At 48.2% G+C, this 26,668-nt stretch overlaps 1 protein-coding gene and 1 long non-coding RNA gene across 2 annotated transcripts in view; one reads left to right on the forward strand and one right to left on the reverse strand.

The window, feature by feature from the left end:
• Nucleotides 1–15,299, forward strand: part of LOC311623425 — a 45,245-nt gene extending 29,946 nt beyond the window's left edge. Inside the window, exon 3 of the long non-coding RNA XR_014795145.1 lies at nucleotides 14,873–15,299. This is a non-coding gene — a long non-coding RNA (uncharacterized lncRNA). The remainder of the gene's footprint in view (nucleotides 1–14,872) is intronic.
• Nucleotides 158–25,387, reverse strand: PWWP3A (PWWP domain containing 3A, DNA repair factor). Its single transcript, XM_084885402.1, has 14 exons — nucleotides 25,160–25,387; nucleotides 20,872–20,996; nucleotides 19,507–19,589; nucleotides 17,781–17,851; nucleotides 15,313–15,963; nucleotides 13,821–13,922; nucleotides 13,174–13,244; nucleotides 11,150–11,226; nucleotides 10,449–10,509; nucleotides 8,207–8,282; nucleotides 7,700–7,750; nucleotides 6,729–7,165; nucleotides 5,267–5,355; nucleotides 158–1,902 (listed from the first exon to the last, which is right to left on the reverse strand). Exons 2-14 carry the CDS (start codon nucleotides 20,926–20,928, stop codon nucleotides 1,848–1,850), a joined length of 1,881 nt encoding a protein of 626 aa, XP_084741528.1. The 5' UTR covers nucleotides 20,929–20,996; nucleotides 25,160–25,387; the 3' UTR covers nucleotides 158–1,847.
• Nucleotides 25,388–26,668: the final 1,281 nt, after the last annotated feature.

A 26,668-nucleotide genomic window follows, 5' to 3' on the forward strand; every position in this document is an offset into this window, starting at 1 on the left:
ACAAACACCCTTAGTGTCTACAAAACACAGCAAGCACTGAACGCACCCCGTTGGGACAAGGGACCAGGATGTAGTTAGAAGCCTCCCCAGATGGGGCTGGTGCTGGACCCCACAAGCTCCAAACCCTCCAGACCGCACGCAGAGCCCAGGAAAGCAGTCAGAGCTCCAAAATGGTGTTTACTTCCTGTCTGAACTGTTCCAGTCTACAAGCACAGCCTTGAAACACAGTGAGGATTAGCAGAGAAACAGAGATTTAAAAATACTTCACAATAATGGAATAGGCCCAGGTGGACCTCAGGGTTTCCATGGGGCCTCATGGACATTTATCCAACAAGTACAGCCAGTGTATTTGTTCACTGTCAATGCCATCAAGCTTTTGGAAGGGAGCCAGGCCCGTTTTGGCAGTGCTGCTGGGGCCCTCCAGTGTGGGCAGAGGACTTGGTCCAGGAAGAGTGACCTGTGCAGGACCAAGCTCCTAGGCATCGGGAGCCTTCCCCATGAGATGCAGACCCCACCATGGTCTTAGCTTTGGGCCACCAGTCCTTCTTTCCCAGGCCTGGCCCTACACTGTCACCCCTCTGGCCAGCTTGGGAGGGATGACAGCAGATCTGTTAGAGCCACATGTAACAACTTCCTGCTGTTGATTTGAGCAAAGTAAACTGAGACAAAGATCGCTGGCAGGGTTCTGGGCCCCCAACATCTCATGCCATCTGCCCACCAAGCACATCCTGTTAACCAACCAGAAGTGGTTGTGCAGCGCCTTCCTGTTCAACATCTCAGGGCATCAGGGCACCTACTCGCACACGTGCCAGGAGAATCTCCTTCAGACTGTCCTGCACAGTAATTCCTGTCGGCTAAGGGGGACATCAGGAGAGAGGGCACTGTCATCATGGGTGACAATGAAGCCAGGGTAATGATAGGGTAGGACCTTGAAGTTAACATCACCAATGTTGACTACAACAATGTTGACTACAACAGCTTAGAATTGGTGTGTGGCTCTAACTGGTATGTGTTCAAGGCCTGGCCAAGTAAAAATGGGGCATGGGTTTATATACAGCTAGAATTCCAAGCCAGGGGCCCTGGGATCCGTCTCATGCTTCGGACAGGAACAAGCTCAATCCTGTGGCTCTCAGATCAAGAGCTGGGTACCAGGCATGTACACAATGACCTTAGTTATCCATGTGGGATCATCACAGCTACCCATGTAGATTACTGAGACAACAGGGCTGGCTGGGCTGTGACAATGCTCAGCGCTGAGACATGCACGGAAATCCACAGAGGACAGGCAGCCTCAACGTCCATCTGGAGCGGAGACTCACCCTGACATGAGTCCGAGCAGAAAGAGGCTGTGGAAAGATTTATGTCTGCCTCTTGTCCTACATGAGCAACATAGTAAATGCTAAAGCACAAGAAAGCAGCTGGTCTTTGTTTCTGCCTTTTACAAATACTGGTTTTCTTAAAAAATGTGTAAGGAGGCACAGCAAACAGAGGAATCATCTTAAGAGGAAGCCACACAAAGGAGGGGGGAAATGGAAAAATACATGATTACCTCTGGAGGTATACATTCATATCAAATCTTTAAAAAACAAGAACTCCTGTTTAATATTGGATACAATGCTTTTTAACATAAAAAGACAAATGTGTACCTTATATTAAACTATTCTGTACAGTTGCAAGTAATGAAATAAAGCAAAATGAATCAGTTTTGTCCTTTCAAAAGCCTTGGGAACTGTTCCCTGAAAAGACAGATCTGATGTACACATCTCTCCAGTTCCATCTTCAGGAAGCGTGTGCCACGGCCCAGGACCTCTGGCAACTCTCACTCCACACGATGGCGCCTTCCCACATCAGCATCGCTGGTTCATTTCTTCTAAGAGCTGGTTGTCAAATATTTCTTTTTCCCTTCAGAAGAAAAAAAGTGACAACTTCATTTTAGTAACTGTGTTTTTAAAAGCATGAAACAGAGGAGTGGGTGTATAATGGGGGCAGTTTCAGTTTGGAAAGTCCTGGATGATGGTGGGGATGGCTGCATGACAATGTGAATGTGTTTAATGCTGCTGAATCGTCCACTGAAAAATGGTTAAGATGGTCCTGGCCAGACAGTCCAGTTGGTTAGAGCCCTGTCCGGATACTCAAATTAATCCTCGCCCGACCAGCATGGCTCCGTGGTTGAGCATCAACCTATGAATCAGGAGGTCAAGGTTTGATTCCTGGTCAGGGTACATACCCGGGTTGCAAGCTCGATCCCCAGTGGGAGGCATGCAGGAGGCAGCCAATCAATGATTCTCTCTCATCACTGATGTTTCTACCTCTCTCTTCCTCTTTGAAATCAATAAGATATATTTTAACAAATAATTAATCCTCACCCAAGGATTATTTTTTCCACTGATTCCTAGAAGGGAAGAGGAAGGGGGAGAGAAACACACTGATTGATTGCCTCCCACAGGCACTCCTACCAAGGCTGGGAACCTGCCTCCAAGGTATGTGCCTTTGACAGGGAATCAAACCCATGACCCTTGGGTCTGAAGGCCAACTCTAACCACTGAACAATCCAGCCAGGGCAAAATAATTTTTTAAAGTACAATATAAAATATTTGCCAAAACCGGTTGGCTCAGTGGATAGAGCGTCGGCCTGAGGACTGAAAGGTCCCAGGTTTGATTCCGGTCAAGGGCATGTACCTTGGTTCTAGGCACATCCCCAGGAGATGTGCAGAAGAAGGCAGCTGATCTATGTCTCTCTCTCATCGATGTTTCTAACTCTCTATCCCTCTCACTTCCTCTCTGTAAAAAATCAATAAAATGTATTTAAAAACAAAAATAAAAAAAAATGAAAGTATGAAATATCAAATTGTCGTTTTTCGGGTGTGGGGGTTTTAATCCTCACCCGAAGAGTTTTCCATTGATCCCTAGGGAAAATGGAAGAAAATGACAGAGAGAAATATGGATGTGAGAGAAACACATGGATTGATTGCCTCCTGCACATCAGGGGCTGAGCTGGGGAGGAGCCTGCAACCAAGGTATTTGCCCTTGACCAGAATCGAACCCGGGATGTTGGGTCTGCAGGCTGACACTCTATCTACTGAGCCAAACCTCCAAGACTCAAATTGTTCTTTTTAAGTGACTCTCAGTTAAGAAAAACTGTGTCAACAATCACTTGACTGGCCATTGCATTCAGGATATAAATAAACACATTAATTCTGAGGTGGCTCAGCTAACCACAGGAACATTGGAGAGGTAAATGTGCACATGTCAGTTCAAAACAAGAAGCATAAGCAGCCTCAAAATGAGCACAACAGAAGCAGCACACACACCTTTGCAATGCACAATATAGTCAGTCTGTGCACAACCTCTTAACTTATAAGACAAGAGGAACACAGGTACATGGAACCCGCGACAGACAGACCACGTGGCTGAAAACTGGGGCGAAAGGACAGAAACAGAGGCTAATCACTAATTGTGTTCCTTAGATCACGTCCCTGAGGAATAAAATGGGGCCAGAGTTTTCACCCTAATTCAGTCATGTCAGCCAGTGAGCCTCATTTCCAGGGGGCATCTGACATGTTCATGGCAGGCAGAGGCTGTAAAGAACTAACACACTTAGTGCTGGCAACCCAGCAGAGGGAAGAGTGTGGAGATGGAGACAGGATCACAGGAGCGGAAGTTTGAGCTCCCAGATGTAGCTACTCTGCCCTGCTTCTCCCAAGGCCACTATCTTGATTTGTGTATGGATCGTGCCAGGCCTGAGATCCAAGAACAGAGATGCCAAATTTGTTTCCAACGGCCCTTCCTGTCCTGTTAAGTGAGCTGCCTGCAGAGCCAATTGACTCTTCTGTGGGCAGCTGCACAGGAGGCCTGTTATCCACGGAGGCTGGGGCCCTGCCTGGGAAGGATGCCGAACGTCTTCACCCGAGTGTCCTGTGACAGAGCCCAGTCAGCCCTGGAGGGAGCCCCTAGCCTGTGCCTCTAGTTGAGTCTTCAGCCTGTCACTGGCACGCAGCCGCGCCTGCTTCCAGCAAGACCTGGCAACATGCCCGGAGGGATTAGGGGCTCCGGGGCCAGAACTCCAAGGGCAGCCAGCCACCCCAATGTGAGAGAAACGTCTTGATCAGAGCCTTCTCTGACTGGTGAAAACCCATCAGGACGAATGCTTCCTGTTCTCAAACAGCCAGACCATAGCAGCACAGGGGAGAGTTGAAAATACAATATCAGCCGAAACCATAAATATTGGCTCAGTGGATAGAGCGTCGGTCTGCGGACTCAAAGATCCCAGGTTCGAGGGCATGTACATTGGTTGTGGGCACATCCTCTGTAGGGGGTGTGCAAGAGGCAGCTGGTCAATGTTTCTCTCTCATCGATGTTTCTAGCTCTCTATCCTCCCTTCCTCTCTGTAAAAAATCAATAAATTAAAAAAATAAAAAGAAAAGAAAATACGCCAAAACCGGTTTGGCTCAGTGGATAGAGCGTCGGCCTGCAGACTGAAGGGTCCTGGGATCGATTCCCGTCAAGGGCATGTACCTTGGTTGCGGGTGCATCACCAGTAGGGGATGTGCAAGAGGCAGCTGATCCATGACTCTCTCTCATCGATGTTTCTAACTCTCTGTCCCTCTCTTCCTCTCTGTAAAAAAATCAATAAAATATATTTTTTTTTAAAAAGAAAAAAGGCCGAAACCGGTTTGGCTCAGTGGTAGAGGGTCGGTCTGCGAACTGAAAGGTCCCGGGTTCGATTCCGGTCAAGGGCATGTACATTGGTTGAGGGCACATCCCCGGTAAGGGGTGTGCAAGAGGCAGCTGGTCGATGTTCCCTCTCATCGACGTTTCTAGCTCTCTATTCCTCTCTCTTCCTCTCTGTAAAAAATCAATAAAATATATTTAAAAAAAAAAAAAGAAAGAAAAAGAAAATACAACATCAGCTCTCAGCAATCAGAGATTAGGCAGAGAGATCTGAGTACACATCCAGGGGTCACCCTGGCTGCCCCGATAGGGTGCTACATGGGTCCTCAGTATATATCCACTGTAGGGCCCAGGGTCCACGGCCCAAACTCAACAGAGGACAAGAACGTCCACTGCTGGCTTCACCAGGTTTGTCTGGCATTTAAACTGCCAAGGGCTAATGTATATTTTCAAGTTTATGTGACTCATTTACCAAAGTGTATCTAGTCCAGCGTATCAAGAAGAGGGCCTCAGTCCCAGCTACTAACATGTGTGCAAATACAAGCCTTGGAAGATACGTTGTAAAATGGTTGGGGCAAGGCTCTGAGCAGCCTACCGGTAGCTCAGCAAAGGTCCTTTGATGTACTTTTCCTCAGCCGTCTTGTAATCTACCGCATCCACCGCAGAAATCGCGCAGATGATGGCCTGCAAGAGAGGAACAGGTCAACACCGGTCAGGCCACTCTCGGCGCCGAGCTCTGAAGAATTAGCAAGGGGACAGTTCGACCACATCTGGCCTCTAGACTGGTCCCCATTTATGGCTTAAAACATATGCATGGAACTCTGCTAGTAATCAAGTTTATGAATTAAATCAGTAACATTATTTTCTGGACTAAAGAGGAAAGTTCCTGTCACTAAAAGCATATAGTAACAAAAGGCAGCACCCAAACCAACAAGTGCATTTTTGAAAAATTTTGAGTTTACTATTAAAAAATAAAAAGGCATAATAGTGATAATTTGAATACATGATAGATGCCCGATATCAAGGAATCACTGTCAATATTTTTAGGTGAAATAACTAGTACTTTTTGCCTTGCTTACATCAAGAGACATCAGAGCAGTATCTTGGCCCCACCGCCTTGCTGCCAGGAACACCCCTACAGTGACAACCCCAGATGTTCCCAGGAAGCAGGATCAACCCATTTTAGAGATACACAAGGCAGTATTTATGAATAAAAAATATTTAGGCCCTGGCCAAGTAGCTCAGTTGGTTATAGCACCCAATGCGCCAAGGTTGCAGGTTCAATCCCCAGTCAGGGTACATGTAAGAATCAACCAATAAATGCATAAATAGTTGGAACACAAGTTGATGTTTTTCTCTCTTTCCCCTTTTCTCTCTCTAAACTCAATTTAAAAAAATAAAAAATATATATATATAAAAATTTTTTTTATATGATTGGGATCTCCACCATTCCCTCCCGCCCCCCGCCCAAAAAAACTAATTTGGGGGAAGGACCGCAGGCACATAAGGACTGAGGTCACCATTCCAGCCAGGTGATGAACACACAGGGTTCACGATATTCTTTTTTCAATATATATATATATATATATATATATATATATATATATATATATATATGTATATATATAGTGTGTGTGTGTGTATGTATGTATGTATATGTATATTCACACCCAGCAGCCCATTCTGAATTTCACAGTAACCGAGGACCTGTGTCTGCTCCTTGCCCCTGGCCCCAGTACTGAGGAAAGTTAAAATTCCCATTTTCAGAGTAAATTCTGGAACAGTCACTACCAGTGCTGCAGATAAAGCCCGCATCTTATTCCCCCAGGGCTGGAGATGAGATCAGAACACCCTAGCCCTATGCCACTGCTTACAGAATGGCCAGGAGGGGTGGGACCCCATGAAGTAGGGGCCTCCAGGCAGATTTTGGAAGGGTGACATTCTAGCTCCGTGCCTGGTACAGCCCATGCCGGGACAAAAGTGGGCTGGGTGTATAGTTGGGCCCACACCACAGGCCCCACCACCTTCATGCACAGGGTTTCTTGCTGGCCACTCACTTCAGGCAGAAGGACGTCCAGAATGAAGCGGATGCTGTCACCGTTGATCTGCGCCAGCATCCTGCTGCCTGTCTCCTGGTAGACCTCTTGCAAGTACTTCACCACCAGGTCCAGCTGTTCCTCATCTTCCAGGTACGTCTCTACACACGTCACATACTGTCCCGAGTTCAGAAACGTCGTCAGCCACCTGGATGGCTTCTTGTTCTTCAAGATGGCCCGCAGGTGGTCCTCAGCGCCCCTGGCCTTCACGATGTACTCCACCAGCCGCTGGTTGGCCCGGTCCCGGGCAGCTCGTGATCGATCAGGCAAGACTTTCCTGCAGGGCTGCCTCTTGCCCCAGGGACTCCCGGCCAAAGGCATCTCAGGATCCTCATGGCAGAGCCGAGGGAACCGAGTCCCCAAGACATCCTGCTGGATGGACTTGCGGACAGGATAGCCTGTAGAGGAGGCGAGGCATGCGTCTGTGGGACTGCGGCCAGGTGGGGTCCCTTCACTACGTCCTGGGGTGTGGAGACCCCAGGCCATGGGGACACTGGGGCAGCCACTTTCCTAAAGGGTTCTTCCTCCCAGAGACCCTCCTCACTCCCCCAACTCTGCCCTTTAGCCAAGTTTAACCTGAAAGAGCAGAGCCCCTCAAGCCCCCAAAAGAAGCATTAATTCATCTATCTCCCTCTTTGAGGAGGGGAGGAATGGGACAGTGTATATGTGTGACTGTCACTAAATAAAAACAGAAACAAGGAAGGAAGACAAAAAGTACTGCTCATATATTTTAATGTTTGGGTGTTATCACTCACAGGGTAGCTTTAGAAGTGGACCTGTGTCCAGGCCCCTATGGCAGGGAGGGAGAGGAGACCTGGGGGAGCCCAGGGGATGCCGGGCTAAATGGTCCCACAATCCAGGAGAAGGCTTAGAGACCTGTTACTTTTAGACTAAACGGCAGACCACACTTTTCAAGGCACTGGTGGACTTACTTATATTGGCTGCATAATATTCCAGGAAAGAGCCAGAGAAGGAGCCACAGCCTGCAGAGGAGCGAGAAGGGGAGAAGGCGCACATGAGGTATGCTCTGGAAACCTTCTCAGGTTGTAGGGTCTAGGTGCTCCGATTACACATCAGCCCCAATCAGACCCCTTTTGGCGGAAGGGCTGGTACAGCATGGAGACTGAGACCACAAAAAAGCCAGGAGTTTCTGCTAACAAGCCTGATTCAGATTCCCAATTCCCAACAGCCCAACTTGGGATGGACAGACACCAGCTCTGGTTCACAGGAGGCCCCATCTTTTGTCCATGTCCAACATCACCACCTCTTCCTGGGCGTCTGCTTATCCACCTGTACTGGGCACACAGCTGTCAAGGACGAGGCCAGACTACCATGGGGAATGGCTGCGCTCTGCCTTACTACCAGAGGGTCTGCAGAGGAAGCCCCACGCTGCTGCCCACACCCGCTCCCTCTGACCAAGGCCGTGAGGTCCCGCGTACCGAGTCGGACCCTGTAGTCAGTGATCAGGGAGACGCACCAGCCAATAGCCTGGTCGAAGTCCTCCTTAGCCTCATTCTGCAACGAGAGAGAGAGCACGTGTCAATAGGAGTCTGCTGGGACTCCTCCTCTGGCTGCTCAGCACCCTTATCTAGGAAGGCACCCAGCAGGTGCCCTCAGGCAGGCTCCCAAGGCTGGCAGGGAATGCCTGGCAAGACCCAGCTCTGGGGCCAGGCTGCTCCCTTGTGAGCCTGGCTCTGGGCCCGAGGCCTGAAGACTCAAAGAGAAAGGTGGCTAAACACCCCAATTGTAGTTGCCATAACCATCATTGAGAGAGAACCTTAAAGTGTGAAATAAATCCTTTTAAGAGACATATTTGTGCCGAAACCGGTTTGGCTCAGTGGATAGAGCATGGGCCTGCGGACTGAAAGGTCCCAGGTTCGATTCCGGTCAAGGGTATGTACCTTGGTTGCGGGCACATCCCCAGTAGGGGGTGTGCAAGAGGCAGCTGATCGATGTCTCTCTCTCATGGATGTTTCTAACTTTCTATCCCTCTCTCTTCCTCTCTGTAAAAAATCAATAAAATATATATATGTATATATATATATATATATATATATATATATATATATATATATAAAGAGAGAGAGAGATTTTTGTGCCCAGACTTAAGAGAGGGGCAGTCTAAGCCTAAAGGGAGTGACATTTGGCCACCACCAAACTAAGAACAATATAACCGGCAAGACTCCCTGAGCTGGGAAGAGTTCCCAGGAAATGTCCAGACTCCAGACGAGCCCACATCCTGCGTTACCGCTGCCTTGGCCTGGCCACCCTCCTGTGGTCACCACATGAAGCAGGCAAGGGATGCAAGCATAACAAGCAGCTCCAGCGGGAAAAGGCCAAACTAACTGGCAGACAGTGTAGCACCAGGGAAGGAGACACACAGGAGCCTACAGATGCCACAAAGCAGTGATAGTCACCCAAGGGCCAGCAGAGGCCGTGAGAGCCAATCCATCAACCTCTAGGACAGGCGACACATCCACCCCGTGGAAGTGCTGCTCACTGTTACTCAGAGGACCCAGCACCTCGTGCTCCCCTCCACACCCATCTCACAGGGGAACAGGAAGCTGGCCACAGATGCCCTCCAGGAATCTAGACCACAAGTGGCCCACACACCATCTTCTCATACAGATCCTAAAGCAAGAGTCCTACTCTGCTTTCTGCACCATGGCAATCCCTTCTCCCACCCATGGGAAAGCTACCGGGACCCTAAGAAGGCACAGAGCACTTAGGAGTCAGGCAGCGCCTGGCCTGGATGGCTGGGTGAGTAGCTCCTTGAACTTACAGATTGGCCTTCAGGGAGCATAGAACCCTGTAAGACCAGAACCAGGCCCCACTGACACGCACTCTGATGGGGACCAGGAACCCAGCCCTGGCTGTGGGTTAGACGTAGCAGACAAAACAGACGCAGCAAGGCTCATGCTGTGGAGACTGGAAAATCAGGGGGGAAAGGGAAGGGAGAGTCTGGTATGGGAGCCCATCTTCCAAACGCCCACCTGCCCCTGCAGCCGGAAGCCTGCTGTCCTCGGAGACAACACCGGAATGGGCAGCGGGCTTCCCAGATCGCAGCACTCCTGAGGACACGGCTCAGACACAGACTGCTTCCCACCCTGAAAACTCGGGAAACCCTGGCCAGCCACGGGAACCCTGCAGGGGGGTGCAGGCAGAAGCCTCAACTCCCTGTCCAGTTCCGTTTTTTTTGAAAGCTGGAACAACACAGAGCAGTGTTTCAAAGCTGGACAGGGTTTTGAAGGAGCAACACCTCATGGTTCATGGATTCATGTTTAACAAAGCTGACCATAGGATTGTGGGGACTCAGCCACTGGAAGCAGAGCAGGTGGCCTGGGGAGTGTCCTAATCCCAACTCATGCTGTTGTGCTCAGGTACCGGGGGGGCAAAGGGAGGCCTCAGAAGGAGCCAGAGGGAACAGGCCTCATGTCAAGCCTCTCTGCCACCTTAGCCCCTAACCTGCCACGGCCTGTTTCCAGCCCTGAACCACAAGGCAGACAGCTGGCACGCTCCTGGGTAGTGGAGGGCCCCTGCAGGACCCCGAGGACAGTGGCCAAAGCAGACAGGGCAGGTGCTAGAAGTACCCTACGACAGTGGTTCCAAAGGCTACACAAAGAACACTGTCGCCAGTCATGAGGGAGCTGTTTAGTGAAGCACAGATAACAAGCCACCTACCAGAAGCTCCTGCTTCTCTTTACAGTCGAAGTGCTTCAGCCTCTTGAGAGGGACTGTGATGCTGCAGAAAGCAGAGGCAAGGTAACAGACGTAAGGCACCACGTGAACAGACGTTCTTCCTCTGACCGTTAGGAGGGGCCTCTGCCAGACCAGGTCACCCAAGACAACTGCTGCGCCAGCTGCCCAAGGAAGCCCCTTGGAGCCATGTCCTGGAGTGACAGGTACCCTTGACTGGGTCCCTAAAGGGACACAGCTGGGATCACTGTACAGATGCCAGGGCCCAATCTCTACCCTGCTGGTGACCAAAGGAGGGTGGCAGCACCGAAGTGTCAGAGGATCAGTGAGGACCAGCTCCACAGCAGCCTCAGTGTGAGCAGTGTGGTGCCTGCTGAGCTCGCTGGGAGCAGTGACACATTGCGTATATGCTCATCCCAGGAAGAAGAGCGAATAGAGAAAGACCGACAACAACCCACATGACAAAACTCAGACTGAGGGAGGGTCCCTCTTCACAACCTGCATGGAGGGGGCCACTTTTGCTAGATTCTGGGAAGTGGGGTCTAGTGCATGTGTAGCTGGATGGCCTTTCAAAGCCCGCAAATAACAGTTGGGAAACTGAGCTGTGTGACCTCGCAGGCCCCGGATGCTGCTCCCCAGCTCCTATCCCGGGAAACGTCCGTGAAGAGCCAGGGATGACGGCTCACCCTCGCCCTTTCGGGTCCATGTGTCCTTCAATGAAAAGCACACTCGCTTTCTTTTCTCTCCGCTTGACATTCTTGACCTACAGGCAAAGCCAAGAAAACAAAGCATCAAGAATCCAGGGAAAGCCAGGAGTTTTAAATCCTTTATTGACACCATCTTATTGAACAAGAGGTAACCCTCTGACACCTGTGACGGGGAATGCCGCTGGCTGGGGGACTGAAGTGAAGTCCACATGGGAACGTGCTTAGGAACTGCCCAAGTTTTTGCTGCACACGTGGCTCTAAGGGGTTTGACAACTGAGCAGAATCAGACAGGGTTTTCTTAAAATATTAAATAAAAGCAACTACTTATGCTGTTAGCAGTCATCTCTATGTAATCGCCATGGCTGATTGAACCGTGGCCGAACAGGGCTAGTTCAGGACCAGCCAAGGGCGCGAGACAGAAGCAGGGCCTGACTCAAAGACATGTCCTTGGACGAAAGGGCCAAGGAGCCCCTTTCCGTACTGCCTCACAGGCTGTACAAAGGGCTCACCGACAAGGGTGGGAGCGGACATCCACGCCCCAAGAAGGTCATGCTGTCATGTTGGTGACCTGTTAACCAGCAGGGCTCCCAGGAAACTGCTGGAAATGAGGGAAGGGCTGAAAGGGCGAGAAAAGGGTGCCTACTATAAGCAGGCTGTGGTATATCTTAGGAAGGGGGTACTGGAGGGGGGAGGGGGCCCCGATAAAGGCTACCACAATTGTCCCGGGGCTTTCTGAACACCCAGCTCACCAGGTGTGTGTGCAAGCTACAAATCCTATCCATAAACATGTCAGGGTCTGGTTCTGCCCTTCCGGAAGCCATGCTGCCACTCTGTGCAAGGAGGCCCGTCTGATTGCAGGCCAGACTCACCCAGACAACACAGCTCCTCCTGACTACGACTAATACCTTTCCAACTTAAAGGCCACTGTCTCTCACTAAAAATTAAAGAACTCTGGCAGGAATTATGCAGATCCTGTCTCAGCTGAAGGAGGATAAAGAGTAGCCAAGACAGTGCCTTTGCCTAAACAATAAACTAACTGTTTGCAACATCCAGCTTAAAAGCAAATCCTCAAACTTGGCTATATTTAAGCTTATTCACTACAGTGAGGCACTGGGCAGGATCTCAAATGCCTGTTTTTATTTTTTATTTAGTGATTTGATTCATTTTAGACAGAGAGGAAGGAGGAAAGAGAGAGGAAAAACCCCCACAAAACATTGATTTATTGTTCCACTATTTATGCATTATTGGTTGATACTTTTATGTGCCCTGATCGGGGATTGAACCTGTAACCTTGGCATTATCAGGTTGATGCAAATGAGCTCCTCAGCCAGGACCTCAAATCCCATTTTTCATATGCACAATGGCTTCCTACCCCAAAATCTAAGATTAAAAAGCTCCTACAGTCGAAACCAGTTTGGCTCAGTGGATAGAGCGTCGGCCTGCGGACTGAAGGGTCCCAGGTTCGATTCAGGTCAAGGGCATGTGCCTTGGTTGCGGGCACATCACCGGTAGGGGGTGTGCAAGAGGCAGCTGATCGATGTTTCTATCTCATCGATATTTCTAGCTCTCTATCCCTCTCCCTTCCTCTCTGTAAAAAATCAATAAAATATATTTTTTAAAAAAAGCTCCTACAAGGCAAATCTCTGAAATACACATTTAAAATTAACAAATTGTGGATTTTTTTTTCCAAGCAGGTTTTTCTAAGCCTGGTTGGTAAAAATCTGACCTGTAAACTTTATCAATGGTGACACAATGACTAAACCCCCTTTATTTAGGTACATGTGCCTTCAGAAATCCTGCTTATAAGCCCATCACTTTTCCTAGTAATAATATGAAAACATTTGCCCGCTCTGGGGAGGGAGGGCAGGTATGGGGGGAGGGGGGGGAATGGTGTATGTACAGAGATAATAATTTAATAAAAAATTAAAAACAAACAAACATTTGCCCGGGTTCAACTGTTGAGGGACCAAGTAACTGCCCTTAGGAGCTAGAGCTGTGCTTACCACTGCGGGCCAGAAGGGGTACTTTTGGTATTTAAGCCAGACCAGCATTCCTACTTCAAACGAACTTGGTTCTAAAATTAAAAAGAAAGAAAAACAAAAAGTCAGAACAGATAAGTCAGATCGATGGCAAGCACCAAATGCATCAGCTTGAGAAAACAGTTACTGTGATGATGTTTAAATATGATGTTCCCACAGTTCACTTAAAAGATCACAAGGGCCAAAGCCAGTTTGGCTCAGTGGTAGAGCGTCGGTCTGCGGACTGAAAGGTCCCAGGTTTGATTCTGGTCAAGGGCATGTACATTGGTTGCGGCACATCCCCAGTAGGGGGTGTGCAAGAGGCAGCTGGTCGATGTTTCTCTCTCATCGACGTTTCTAGCTCTCTCTCTCTCCCTTCCTCTCTGTTAAAAAATCAATAAAATATATTTAAAAAAGAATCTGATGTGCAAGATTAAAAATCAATCAATCCATAAATAAATATTTGCAGAATGCTAAATTAATCAATGTTATGAGGCACTTTTCAAGGTCTTGGCTCAGTAGGAGAAGAATGAAAGAGCAATAGACATTCAGGCAAAGGTGGTCCAGGAATGCATATTTCCTTCCAGAGGATTGAGACATCTAAGAGTGTTCCTCCCATCCCTGGGTCTTACCATGATATAAAAGGATTCTTGGGGGTTCCTCCTCCTCCTCTTCCTCCTCCAGGATGGAATTAACAGGCTCAAACTCCATTGACTCTTCAGAGGACTGATGGTCTGCCAAAAATGTCAGGTTAGACTTTCATGGTGAATGACTCATCCCCCAAAAAACACTTTGAGATCTGTGACCATAAGTGAAAACAGATCCATGTTACACAGACCTCCACAGAGCCCGATTCCAGTGGGGTACATTTCCATTAGAGGGCATTTAAAAGACAAATACATGAGACAGAGAGGGGATGTTGAGTCTGGAAGACAAAAAAGCAATGGAAGTCACAAGAGATTGACTGGATTCTGGGCAGGATCCCTTTTGGGTGTGAAGCACGTCAGCAGATATGCAGGAACAGTGATACAACTGGGAGACAAGGCAGGGCTGTAGTCAGGGAACAGGGAGGTGCATATCAGTTCCCTGCAGCTTGCAAATATGCCAGGTAGGGGCCTCATTAGGGAAGTTTGGACTCAGGGCAGAACCCTGGGCAGTAGGTGGGTAGTGAGAACTTGAGACACCCCAGTAAGCAGAAATGAAGATTTCTCAAATAGCGTTTCGAAAATAAGTGGGATGTTATGATGTGAAATGGAAAGAAAATCATTGAGCCTGACTGCAGCTGCATAGAAATGTGTCTACACGGGAAGTTATGAGCCTCTATAGTGAGTTCATCACTTAGAGAGTCCCATGTTCTCACTTCTGCAACGGTTTAAGAAAAAAGCAGTCAATCCTAGAAGGCAGCATTCTCATAACTACAGTGCCTCCCACAACGGTCTGCAGGCACGCAGCACCAGGCCCCACCCCAACTCCTCCCTCCCCTTCAAAACAAAAATAGCAACACAAACATGGGGAGAAGTGGAGTAATTAAGACCCAGTTCAAGAGTCAGACAAAAAAGGAATTGGGAAATCTTTGTTCTGGATTAATTCTAGTACTCATCTCATTAAGATCTGGTTAAAAATATATGGGATAGGCCGAAACCGGTTTGGCTCAGTGGATAGAGCGTCGGTCTGCGGACTGAAGGGTCCCAAGTTCGATTCCGGTCAAGGGCATGTGCCTTGGTTGTGGGCACATACCCAGAGGGGAGTGTGCAGGAAGCAGTTGATTGATGTTCCTCTCTCATCGATGTTTCTAACTTTCTATCCCTCTCCCTTCCTCTCTGTAAAAAATCAATAAAATGTGTGTGTGTGTGTGTGTGTGTGTGTGTGTGTGTGTGTGTATATATATATATATATATATATATATATATATATATGATGGGGCCTGGCTCTGGATCTGGCTGAGGGGAGATCAGAACCCCACCCTGTCCCAGCACTAGAACAGACCTACCTTCCTCCAGGACATGAAGACTTGTGTTATCTGAGGGAGTGAGGAGGATAGAAGGGCCAAGCCTACTGGCACTTCCCAGAATCATGCAACCCCTTTGCCCAGACCTCTGCTGCCATCAGAACACAGCTGCTTACCAGGTGGGCCTTGAACATCCGGGTAGGTTGGGTGCACAGTAGGGCTGCCTGATGGCAAAACTGAGTGGCGACCTTTGGCACACAGACCCTGCTCCATAGCTGCAGAAGGCGAGTTCAGGACTGCAGGGCTGTCCGTCTCTTCCTCACTCTCTTTCTTCTCACCTCCCACTGAAAGTGAAGAGCCATTCAGACACCTGCTGGGTTCCTGTGCCAGATTCCTGCCGCTTTCACTCAGGGTCGTCCCATTTTCGAGGTGTATTATTGATTTACTCTGGTCCTGAGAGTCACCTCCAGCTGACACCGCCCGAGTAAGTGGGCTTTCACTTTCCCCAATCCCCTTCTTGTGGTCCACTTGGCACTTGATCTCATTTTCACTAGTGGACGAGCCTGACAGCTCCTGGTGTACACGTTCCCTCGGCTCAGGTCCGGAACTGCCCAGCACCCCCTCATGGAGAGATGAAGCGTTGCGGTCACAGAGTGAGGATGCCAGTTCCACGTGCTTCTCTCCTGCAGACACAGCAGTTCTTTCTTCCCTTGAAGAGTTTTCTTGATGAGAATGTGTTTCCTCATTCAAAATATCCAGAGCCACTCTAAGCGACCGTCTGTAGGTCAACTCCTCCACCGGTCTGGCTGAAACCTTGTTCTGTGAGGCTGAAGGATGTAAACAAACAAACCTGGTGACATCCAGGTGCCGGGCACTGCCATCAGAGCATCACTTTACAGGCTCGGCCTCATTCTATAGCTAGTTTTCCACCTACAGGGAGAACTGACACTTCTCCCCTCTGTCTTCCCCAGAGGGGCAGGGCTGCAAAACCATAACTGGCTGTGGTTTGCATTCAGGGCTGCGGGGCTCCGTTTTTTAAAAGAACAAATTGAGCCGAAGCCAGTTTGGCTCAGTGGTAGAGCGTCAGTCTGCGGACTGAAAGGTCCCGGGTTAGATTTCGAACAAGGGCATGTACCTTGGTTGCGGGCACATCTCCAGTGGAGGGTGTGCAAGAGGCAGCTGGTCGATGTTTCTCTCTCATCGACGTTTCTAGCTCTCTATCTCTCTCTCTTCCTCTCTGTAAAAAATCAATAAAATATATTAAAAAAAAAAAGAACAAATTGAGCTGAGATCAGTTTGGCTCAGTGGATAGAGCGTCGGTCTGCGGACTGAAAGGTCCCGGGTTCGATTCACTGGTTGCGGGCACATCCCCAGTAGGGGGTGTGCAAGAAGCAGCTGATCGATGATTCTCTCTCATCGATGTTTCTAACTCTCTATCCATCTCTCTTCCTCTCTGTAAAAAAATCAATAAAATATATATTTTTAAAAAACACAAAAAAACTTGTGCACTTAAAAAAAAAAAAAAGAACAAATTGAGTAACCTTAATCTGATTGACAAAAATAAATTTCTCCAGATTACAAAATAATCTTGCCAGCAAAACATACTCAGATGTTTCACAAATCCTCTTGTAGTCTGACAAGTTCCAATTCAATCAAGGTCAATGAGAACCCATTCCAAGGACATAAAGGATTGGGAGGGCCCAGCTGGCGTGGCTCAGGGGTTGAGCGTCGACCTATGAATGGTTCTATTCCTGCCAGGGCACAAGCATGATTGCCAGCGGGGGGAGTGCAGGAGGCAGCCGATCAATGATTCTCTCCCATCACTGATGTTTCTTTTTTAACTCCAATTCTTTTTTTTTTTTTAACATATATTTTATTGGTTTTTTACATAGAGGAAGTTAATAGAGAGTTAGAAACATCAATCAGCTGCCTCCTGCACACTCCCCACTGGGGATATGCCCACAACCAAGGTACATGCCCATGACCAGAATCGAAACTGGGACCCTTCAGTCCATAGGCTGACGCTCTAACCACTGAGCCAACCCGGTTAGGGCTCCCATCACCAATGTTTCCATCTCGCTCTCTTGCTTCCTCTCTGTAATCAATAAAAATATATTAAAAGGAGAACTTGAGAGGAATGCATTCTGAGGTGGAGGGTAGAGTGGGAAATAACCGACTGAAAGAACTCCTTGTTGGCAGGTCAATTTTCCATACTTTTTTGCAAGGGCATCTCAAAGGCAGGAAAGAGATTGAAAGAACTCCGGGCATTGAGTTCAGCCTGGCCCTTCTGCTGAAACAGCATCATTTATTCATTCCAACACACACACCTGATGCTATTCATGGGAACTAGTGACAAATGAAATCTCCCAGCTCAGTGGGTATAACCTCCATCAACACAGGACTTCCTGTATTTCATATAAAAGCACCCTCAAACAACTGGCCTCCAACACAACCTGAGCAAATAGATGGTGGCAAATGAGAGGTGATGGCTGACATGCCCAGGGTGTGCAAGGGTGAAACCTGCTTGGAAAATAAACAGCTGCTTTTCCAAAGACATAGGAATACAGACCCTATTTTATAAACACCGTGGTAAGGAGCTGTGGATGACAAGACTAACTGGTAAGTCCCCACATGTCCTTATTACCCAATAAGGTGGCGATGTCCTCGATGTGGGACTTCCTCAGAATCTTGGCTTCTGTGCTTTTCACCCTCACCCTGCAGGGACAGAAATGACTGTTATATACTACCTGCTACCCACCAAGGCCACTGGAGACATTTTCAAGCATGTTTTCTTCAGATTACAAAAGAATTAGGCTTTTCTTCTCAACTTTTCACTTAAACCAAGTTATAGCCAACTAGGAAACCATGTGCCTGAGGTCTGAGTCAGCAAGGACCCTAGTGAATGTTTCATGTGGTATTTTTCCCCCTTTTAAAGAGACAGAAAAGGTTGGCTGGATTTAAGAGTACAAATGAATTCAAACTGTGACTTTTATAAGGCAAATCCTACTTTCAACTGCACGAATAATTCCTTCAATTCGATTTTCAGAGAATAATGTCACTAATAGATGTTTACAGCCCAGCAGGTGTGTTCTAGTCTAAAAGGATATGCTTTCCTTTCAAATTCCAGTATTCAATTACCTCCCCAGCCGCGGGGAAAGTGTAAGCTGGGGACTAAACAAGCTTAGGAGGAGGCTCTGAAGAAAGAGGGGTGGGGAGATGCAAAGGAAGCCCACTGGTTTTAATTCTCTATTTAGAATTGGGAATTCTTCCATCAGACACACGATGCCAGTCCTATCTGATCTGAGTATTTTTATCTTCACTCTAGATAATCTTATGTCCTAACATTCCAGGTAATCAGGAGAACCGTCATATGCTGCCAGAATCATGTGTGTGCCTTCCGAGTTCTAAATAATAGTGTATTAGAGGGATTGAAAACTGATGAGTCTATTACACAAATTTCTGGAGGGGAGAGGGAGACACAAATAAACCAGTGGGCAGAAAATACCCCTATTTGAACACCAATGATGAGAGTTTACCCTAGTGTAATTTTATATTTATTCCATTTTTGTACTGGTCTCCTTGAAGATCACACACTGCCTTGTGTAGGTCTTCAATTTCCAAACTGACATAAAATTAAAATCAGCTACTTCTTAAGATTATGATGAGCACTAATCAGTTACAATAACTGAAGTTATACTAACTGAAAAATTTAATAAGCCTTTAGGCATGGACTTCACTATTTTGGTGGGGGCATGGTAATCAGAAATCCCATCCTATCCTATATAATAAAAGGCTAATATTGCAAATAGACCGAATGGTGGAACAAGATCACTATGATGTGTGCTGACCACCAGGGGGCACGTGTGGAACATGGCGTGTGTTGGCTGCAGTGGGATGGTGGAGGTGAGTGGGGGCGCTAGACCAAAGCAGGTGCCAGTGGCTATCATGGGGCAAGCCTCTGATGGTTACTGAAGACTCTTTGCTCCCACATGACATGGTCCTGTCCAGCACTTGCACCCAGTGGGTGCCTCAGTGGGTACAAGCGGTGGCTACCAGCCCTGACTGCCCCCCAGGGTTTCTCTATCCCGCCCCCTGTTCCTGAGGGGCAATTGGGGCCGGCAGCCGCCGCTTACACCCACTGACCCACTGATGGCACTAGCCCCACTTGCACCCACTGCGGGTGCTGGCCCCAATCGCTTCATGCTGTCAGTGGAGTGGTAGTGACAGGAAAGGCCAGGTGGGGGGGCAGAGGATGGCCAAGACCTGCTGGTGCCCACTGCAGTCTTGCAGCCCACAGTTCAAGGTGTACAAATTTGTGCACTAGGTCCCTAGTAAGGAAATAAAGTCTTGAAAAAACTGTCACACTTAACTTTTTGTCTAAGGAGAGTATTTGAACATTTAGGAAAAATCCCTTTTTTTTCTTAGTTGTTGACATCTCGGTTCTGGCCAAAACCTATGTTTAAAAAAAAAAAAAAAAAAAATCCTTGTTATTAAGACACAACAGACAATTGACACAGAGTAAGAAGCAGTGACAACAGGTACAAATGTAGCAGATAATTTCTTGCACTTTTAACTTTTTACTATACTTTTCCTTTTGCTTACAGAACCCCAACCATACTAATTTCCTTCCTGTTTTATTAACATAATAGTCCCATTTCTTCACTAGGATCCTTTTTTTTGTCTAAAGTTTTGTACATGTCTCCTTTTTCCCCAGTTGACACCCCCTGAAGCATTCCCACACCAGGCAAGCCCCCACCACCTGTGGTCTGTATCCATTGGTCATGCTGATATGCATGCATACACTGCACTAGGATCTTAACAGCTGTTCCTTCTGCTGGAACTCTTGCCCACACACTGGCTTGGCTAGAGTTCAGTTTTTGTTCTAACCTCTCCTTGGTGACCCTAGTTTCCCCACTCTCCCATTTACTAAAACAATCCACCACAATCCCCTTACTTGTTCTATTTTTCTTTTTCCAAAACATAGTTACATATCCCTCTTTTGGTTTCTATTATGGATTTTTTTCTTATTGATTAAAGTATTACGTATGTCCTTTTTCCGATTGACCCCTACCACCACCACTCCCACCCCCCAGGACAAACGCCTACCCCCCAGTGTCTTTTCCTTTCGTTATGCTAATACACATGCATGCAAGCCCTTTGGTTGATCTTTTACCACCTCCCCCTCCCCTGCCTTCCCTCTGAGGTTGAGGGTCTGATCAGTGTTTGCCTCTGGACCTATTTTTGTTCATCTGTTTATGTTGTAGCAGTATAAAGCATAGAACTTCAAAGATATTCTGTCTAATCTTCCTGATATTGAAGTGGGAAAACAGGCACAAGAGATCGGTGGCAGACCCTGACTAGGATGGGTTTCTACATTGGGTTTGATTCTCTTCCTCAGCTCTGGCTGGAAAGTCTCCCCAGATCCTCCCATTATTTACTATCACAGGGCTCCCTGCCAGAAATTTCCTTGAGTTACTGCCATACATGCCTTTTAGAGCTGTTATTTTTTTTTTTTCCAGTGTGAAAAAACACCACATTTCCAGCAGCTTAACCTTGTAAGTACTCCACCAGAATCCCATTAAATGGGGAATGAGATCTGGTGCCAACAGAAACAGCAGCCAACTGTTCAGGCTCAATTATTCCACTGAAGCAACTCCTAAGTCCCTCTTGATAAATATTTTACTTGTCACCCAAAAGTCATTTCTATTCCTGAAATTAGAAAATAATGCTGTCACCTTTGCAGGCCATAATCGCTCTTTCCATCTGCACAGGACATACTTGGCGTCCGTCATGATTTGGGCTCATGGGGCACGAGGTCAAGATTAGACACGAAGTGCCTGAAGGTCCGGCGCAAAGGGCCCTGCAACAAAATTTTCAAGGCGGTTTCCCACGTGTTTTGCTGGTAATTTTTACGCCAACCCAACCCTTCAGGCCCACTTTATGGGGGCTTAGCCTCATGTGCAACCCTGCACGGAACTGCACAGAGATACTTGATACCAAAACGAGATGACTGGCCCTGGAACCCAGGAGAGCACCTGTTGTTTGTTTTCATAAATAAAATAGCCAAACTCCCACCCCAAAGGCTGTGTCTAGATTGTTTTTTAAAGGGCTCCTTAGAAAATCATCTCTATGTTGAAGACTGCCTCGGGACTTCAGCAGGGGAAGCATTTTAAACCAACAAAATCCATAACCCTCCCCCATTTAGGGCACAGAGCAAAAAAAAATAAAATCGGAGGGAAAGGCCTGCTCTGTTAGCCGCCATGGCCCTGAAGGATGGGACAGCTGCAGACGCTCCTTCCATCAATGGGAAAGCTGGCTGGGCTGCCAGCTCAAACGGAAAGGGGGCGAGGGGGCATCGTCTGTGTAAAGGAGGGGTTCACCACAGCAGCGAGGGGAGGCCAGACAGCAAAGGCGGGGGTTCAGCTGAGGAGCTTAAGGCAGCAGAAAAGCGGTTTGCACAGCAGAAGGAATTCAGGCAGTAAAGGGGTGGGTCGAGCAGCAGAGGAGGGGTACAAGCGACAGAGGAAGGGACGTGGGGGCAGCCACGGAAGGGCTGCAGGCAGCAGAGGGGGGGGGGGGAGGTGCCGGTCAGCAGAGAGGGGGGCTCACGCAGCAGAGGAGTTCAGGCAGCAGGGGAGGTCGGGCTGCAGAAGGGGAGGGTCGGGCAATCGGGGAGGTTAGTTGTGAACAGAGCAGCAGCTCAGGTAGCAGGGGAAAGGGGTTCCCGCGGCAGCGCGGGGTCAACGCCCCGAGAAACCTCTTTCGGGGTTCGCTCCTCCCCCACCAGGCACGGCCGCCTCAATCCTCGGTCCCTGCCGATCCGAAAGGCACAGCCCGACGGGGGCTCACCGGACCCCTGGCCTCGCGAGCGCGGCGTCTCCAAGCCCGGCGTGGGGAGCTAGAAGGCCGCGGCGGCCCAACGGCGGTCGCACCCGCGCCGCCCAAGCCGCCGCCGCGGCCGCGGCCCACGCCTGCGCTCACCACCTCCGCACACCGTGCCGCCGCCGCCGCCGCCGTTCCCGGCCGGGGGCGGAGCCAGTCTCGCGGCGCCGCGGAGTTTCCCCGCCAACGGACCAATGAACCGCGTGCGCTCGCGCCTTCGCCCCGCCCCTTCCGCCGGGCCGCTCGCGAGGCTGGCTGACTGACAGGTGGGTGCGGGACTGGCGGGCGCGGAGTGAGTGAGTGACGGGCGCGGGTGGGCAGGAATGCACGGGACTGACTTGGCGGGCGGGCGGTCTCCATCTTCCCGGCCACTTCTCCGCCACAGTTTGTAAGGGGTTTGGGCCTCCAAGATTTTTTGTAAACCCGCCTTGGGGCGCCCGTAGCCTCAGCGGACCCTGAGGGAACCTTCCAGAATCTGGATATAAGTACAACCAATGGACACAAAACTCTGGGGAGGGAGGGTTTGTATGGGAGGGGGGGTAATGTTAAAATATGTACACAGATAATAATTTAATAAAAAATAAAAAAGATTTAAAAAAAAAAAAAAAAAGAATCTGGGAGAGCCTTATTCCTGAAGATCCTCTGCTGAAACAGTTCAAGTTCAGCACCGACCCCCACCCCCGCGCATGTTGCAAATAACCTGCTTCCTCAGTCCAGTGCCTGGGGAAGGAGGCTCCTGGAAGGCCGGCGCTCTGCAGTCGGTCCAAAGGGCCCCCGCCTCTCTCTCTATGATGCTGTTGGTGTTTTTTTCAATTGAAGTAATGTCTTAGAACACGATAATCTCCCCTTGTCCGTGCCCCTCCTCACCCTTGGCATCTTGGCCAAGACCCCCACTGAGGCCTGAAGCCGTGGGAGTGCCCAGCCCTCTACACAGATATCCTACCCCCCACCCCCGTGCGGTTGGCCCTGACCCAGGCGTGGGGGGGGGCGGTTTGAGGTGTGCAGACCCTGTACCACCGATCCTATACCTTTATCCCCACCCCCAGCTCTTAAGGGAATCGAACCAGTGCGCTCGCCAGCGCTCTAACCATGGAGCCACGCTGGCCAGGGCTCCTTCCTATACCTTTTGGCTCCATCTTTGGCCCTTTAAATCTGTGGATTCAACAACCGGGGTTGGGACGGAAGGGGACCAAAACTTGCCACCTGAAGCTGCCTTTTGGGCTATTAATTTGAAGCTGGTTAAGAAACAAGTCTCAGCCGAAACCGGTTTGGCTCAGTGGTAGAGCGTCGGTCGGCGGACTGAAAGGTCCCAGGTTCGATTCCGGTCAGGGGCATGTACATTGGTTGCGGGCACATCCCCGGTAGGGGTTTTGCAAGAGGCAGCCGGTCGATGTTTCTCTCTCATTGACGTTTCTAGCTCTCTATCTCTCTCCCTTCCTCTCTGTAAAAAATCAATAAAATATATTTTAAAAAATAAATAAATAAAATTAAAAAAAAAAAAAGAAAGAAAAGAAACAAGTCTCAGTCCCTCCCACTTCTGCCCCAGAGATTTCAGAGGCAAAGACCAGCTCCAGGAGGGAAATCTTAGGATGTTGCCTTAGCAGCCTAATTTGCATTGACTATGGTGGGTGGGAAGGTGTCAAATGGGGACCTGTTTGCTACCCTCTGTCCCATAGTTTCTGGGCTGCTTAGTAAGAATTACTTACCTTGCCAAAACTGGTTTGGCTGTGGATAGAGCATCAGCCTGCCGACTGAAAGGTCCCAGGTTTGATTCAGGTCAAGGACATGAACCTTGGTTGCAGGCACATCCCCAGTAGGGGATGTGCAAGAGGCAGCTGATCGATTCCTCTCTATTCCTCTCTCTTCCTCTCTAAAAAAATCAATAAAATATATTTAAAAAAAAAAAGAATTATGTACCTTATGTTCTGCTCTTCCTCAGTTACTTCTAAAATCTAATTCCCTTTCCCCACCACCTTTTTCTCCTTTGTCCAAAATGTCACATACCCAATGCTGCCTCACTGTCTGGAATTTTCATGCTTATGTGAATTCCCCACATGTATGTATTAAAATTTAATTTTCTCTGCCCCTGTTAATTTGATTTCTATAACAGCTGGAAGCATTAACATGGTGAGAGGAGAAATATTTTTGTCCTCACAGTTTGGGCAAGCTGGCTAGAAAAGAATAAAAAACCTGCAGTCGGGAATGTGGAAATACTGGTTTCAACCTGCAGTTGACTGAACTCGCCAGTGAAATCCGTGAAGGCCAAGTGTATTTATTGAAAAAACTCCATGAGTAAATGGACCTGTGCAATCCAAACTGATGTTCAAGATGTGAGCATAAACAAGTAATCTTTTCTGTCAAAGAACAGTTTAGACCAAGCGTGTCAGACTTTTGGCTGGTGGGCTGCATGCAGGCGTTTGACCTGCTTGCTTTAGACAGCCACCATTTTGGACCCATAACTTGCAGCTCCCCTAATGGCCACCATATTTAAATGGCAAAGGCCAACCTGTTCTCCCATCAAGCATAAGGGGCAGGTTACCTTTGTAAGGATTAAAAAGCTGAGCCACGTGCACCCTCTTGCAGAAGTACAGACATTTGCCTTGCTGCCTGGCATGTCTTGAGTGTGTTTTGTGTTCCACCAGGATCCCTGAATTTGGGGGCTCACTTTATTCCTTACAAAGATCAGCAGTACATGAAGTTTAAATTATAAATTAGGTACAGCAAGAGCGTTCCAACTCACCCTCAGGTGGGAACGTATGCACAGGTGACTGGGGTCCCTCAGCCAGAGAACTGGACTTATACGGGTTTGCCCACAGTACTTAATTAAGATTGACCAAGCATAAACTAAACACATATTAAGATGACAAATATTGCTGAAACTGGTTTGGCTCAGCGGTAGAGCGTCGGTCTGCGGACTGAAAGGTCCCAGGTTCAATTCCGGCCAGAGGCATGTACATTGGTTGCGGGCACATCCCCAATAGGGGGTGTGCAAGAGGCAGCTGGTCCATGTTTCTCTCTCATCAATGTTTCTAGCTCTCTATCTCTCTCCCTTCCTCTCTGTAAGAAAATCAATAAAATATATTTAAAAAAGAAAAAAAAGATGACAAATATTAAGATGCACGAATCCCAGGCTTTGTTTACCAGAGTCCTGGTGGTTTCCAGAAGCCTAGGCAGGTCACCTGGAGATCGCACTGACAGACACACACTGGACAGGAACACGCCGCGCAGCGTCTCGGTCACGATCGAGGCCTCAGAGGTTCGGCTCCCGGGCAGATGACAGCTCACTCGGGCAGAGCTTCACGCAGTATCTCAGACAGGGAGACAAGGGAGCGGAGAGAGCACGGCGGGTGGAGGAGCCCTTCGTGGTCTCTGACCAGTGCCTCTAGGTCCCTTTTATGGCCATTTCTGGGTGTTCCCTTGTTCTTCTGGGTGTAACCAATGGGTCTTCAGTGTGTCCTATTGGGGGTCTCACAGGTACTTTTTGCCTCGGTTTCCAACTTTCCAGATAAGCACATGTTAGGGCGTTCACACAGTTACAACTTTCCAGATAAGCACATGTTAGGGCATTCACACAGTCGGGGCTCCGAGTCACTTCAAAACTTAAGTTTTACAAAATCGATTTAAGTCACACTGAGTGGAGTTACTTATACTAAGCCTAGAACACATTTCAAATAATTTCTTTTACTTAAACTAAAATCAGAATAAGATCAGAAATACAATTTACACTTAAACTATGAATCACTCATAAAAATAAATGTTTTCATAATAGATCAACCGAAGGACTTGTATACATGCATATAAGTACAACCAATGGACATAAAACTCTGGGGAGGGAGGGTATGTATGGGAGGGAGGGGGGCAAAAAAAAATCAATAAAATATATTTAAAAAAAATAAAAATAAAAAATAAATGTTTTCACTCCTATTTTAAATCACACAAATAATTATTCTCACACTGTTTTAAATCCTTAAAATATAAATCAAACATCACACTAATATAACTATGACAAAGAGACTAACAATGAAATGTTATAATGATAACGATAGGCTGTAATAAAAGTTAGGTGAGAGCCATTGTGGCTATTAAGTAAAATAAGAGTGACTTGAACACAATTCATCTGAGTCCCTCTGACAGCCAAGGAGGCTGCTAAGTGACCGGGTGGAGTGTGTGCAGAACAACGTGATGCTTCACCTGGAGGGCATGGTGGGGATGGAGCAGGCAGGAGAAAATTCATCCTGCTGCTTAAACGGCGCACAATTTAAAACTTACGAATTGTTTATTTCTGGAATTTTCTATTTAATATTTTTAGACCGTACTTGTCCTTGGGTAACAAACCACTCATAAGGGGGGACTATTGTATATTAGTGTCAGGTGTACACCATAATGATGTAATACATGGATGTATTTTTCTGTCGCTTCTTGACATATTTCAATCCTGTGCTAATAAGGGCCCAGCATGGAAGTGTTATGTCAGGTGGAAAATGGAAATTGGTGAGTGGAGGTTCAGTTTACATCTTTTTGGGGTTTAGGGACTTTCAGGTCCTAATGTGGCCCCCAGGGCTGCATTGTGGGGTGAGTGGGAAGGAGGGAAGGAGCTGTATCCCAGGGCCTGAGCCCTGAGGCCTTTGCCCACCCACCATCCTCCTGGGG

This window comes from Pipistrellus hanaki, assembly GCF_964339955.1.
Source record: "Pipistrellus hanaki genome assembly, chromosome: 5".
Taxonomy (NCBI): Eukaryota; Metazoa; Chordata; class Mammalia; order Chiroptera; family Vespertilionidae; genus Pipistrellus; species Pipistrellus hanaki.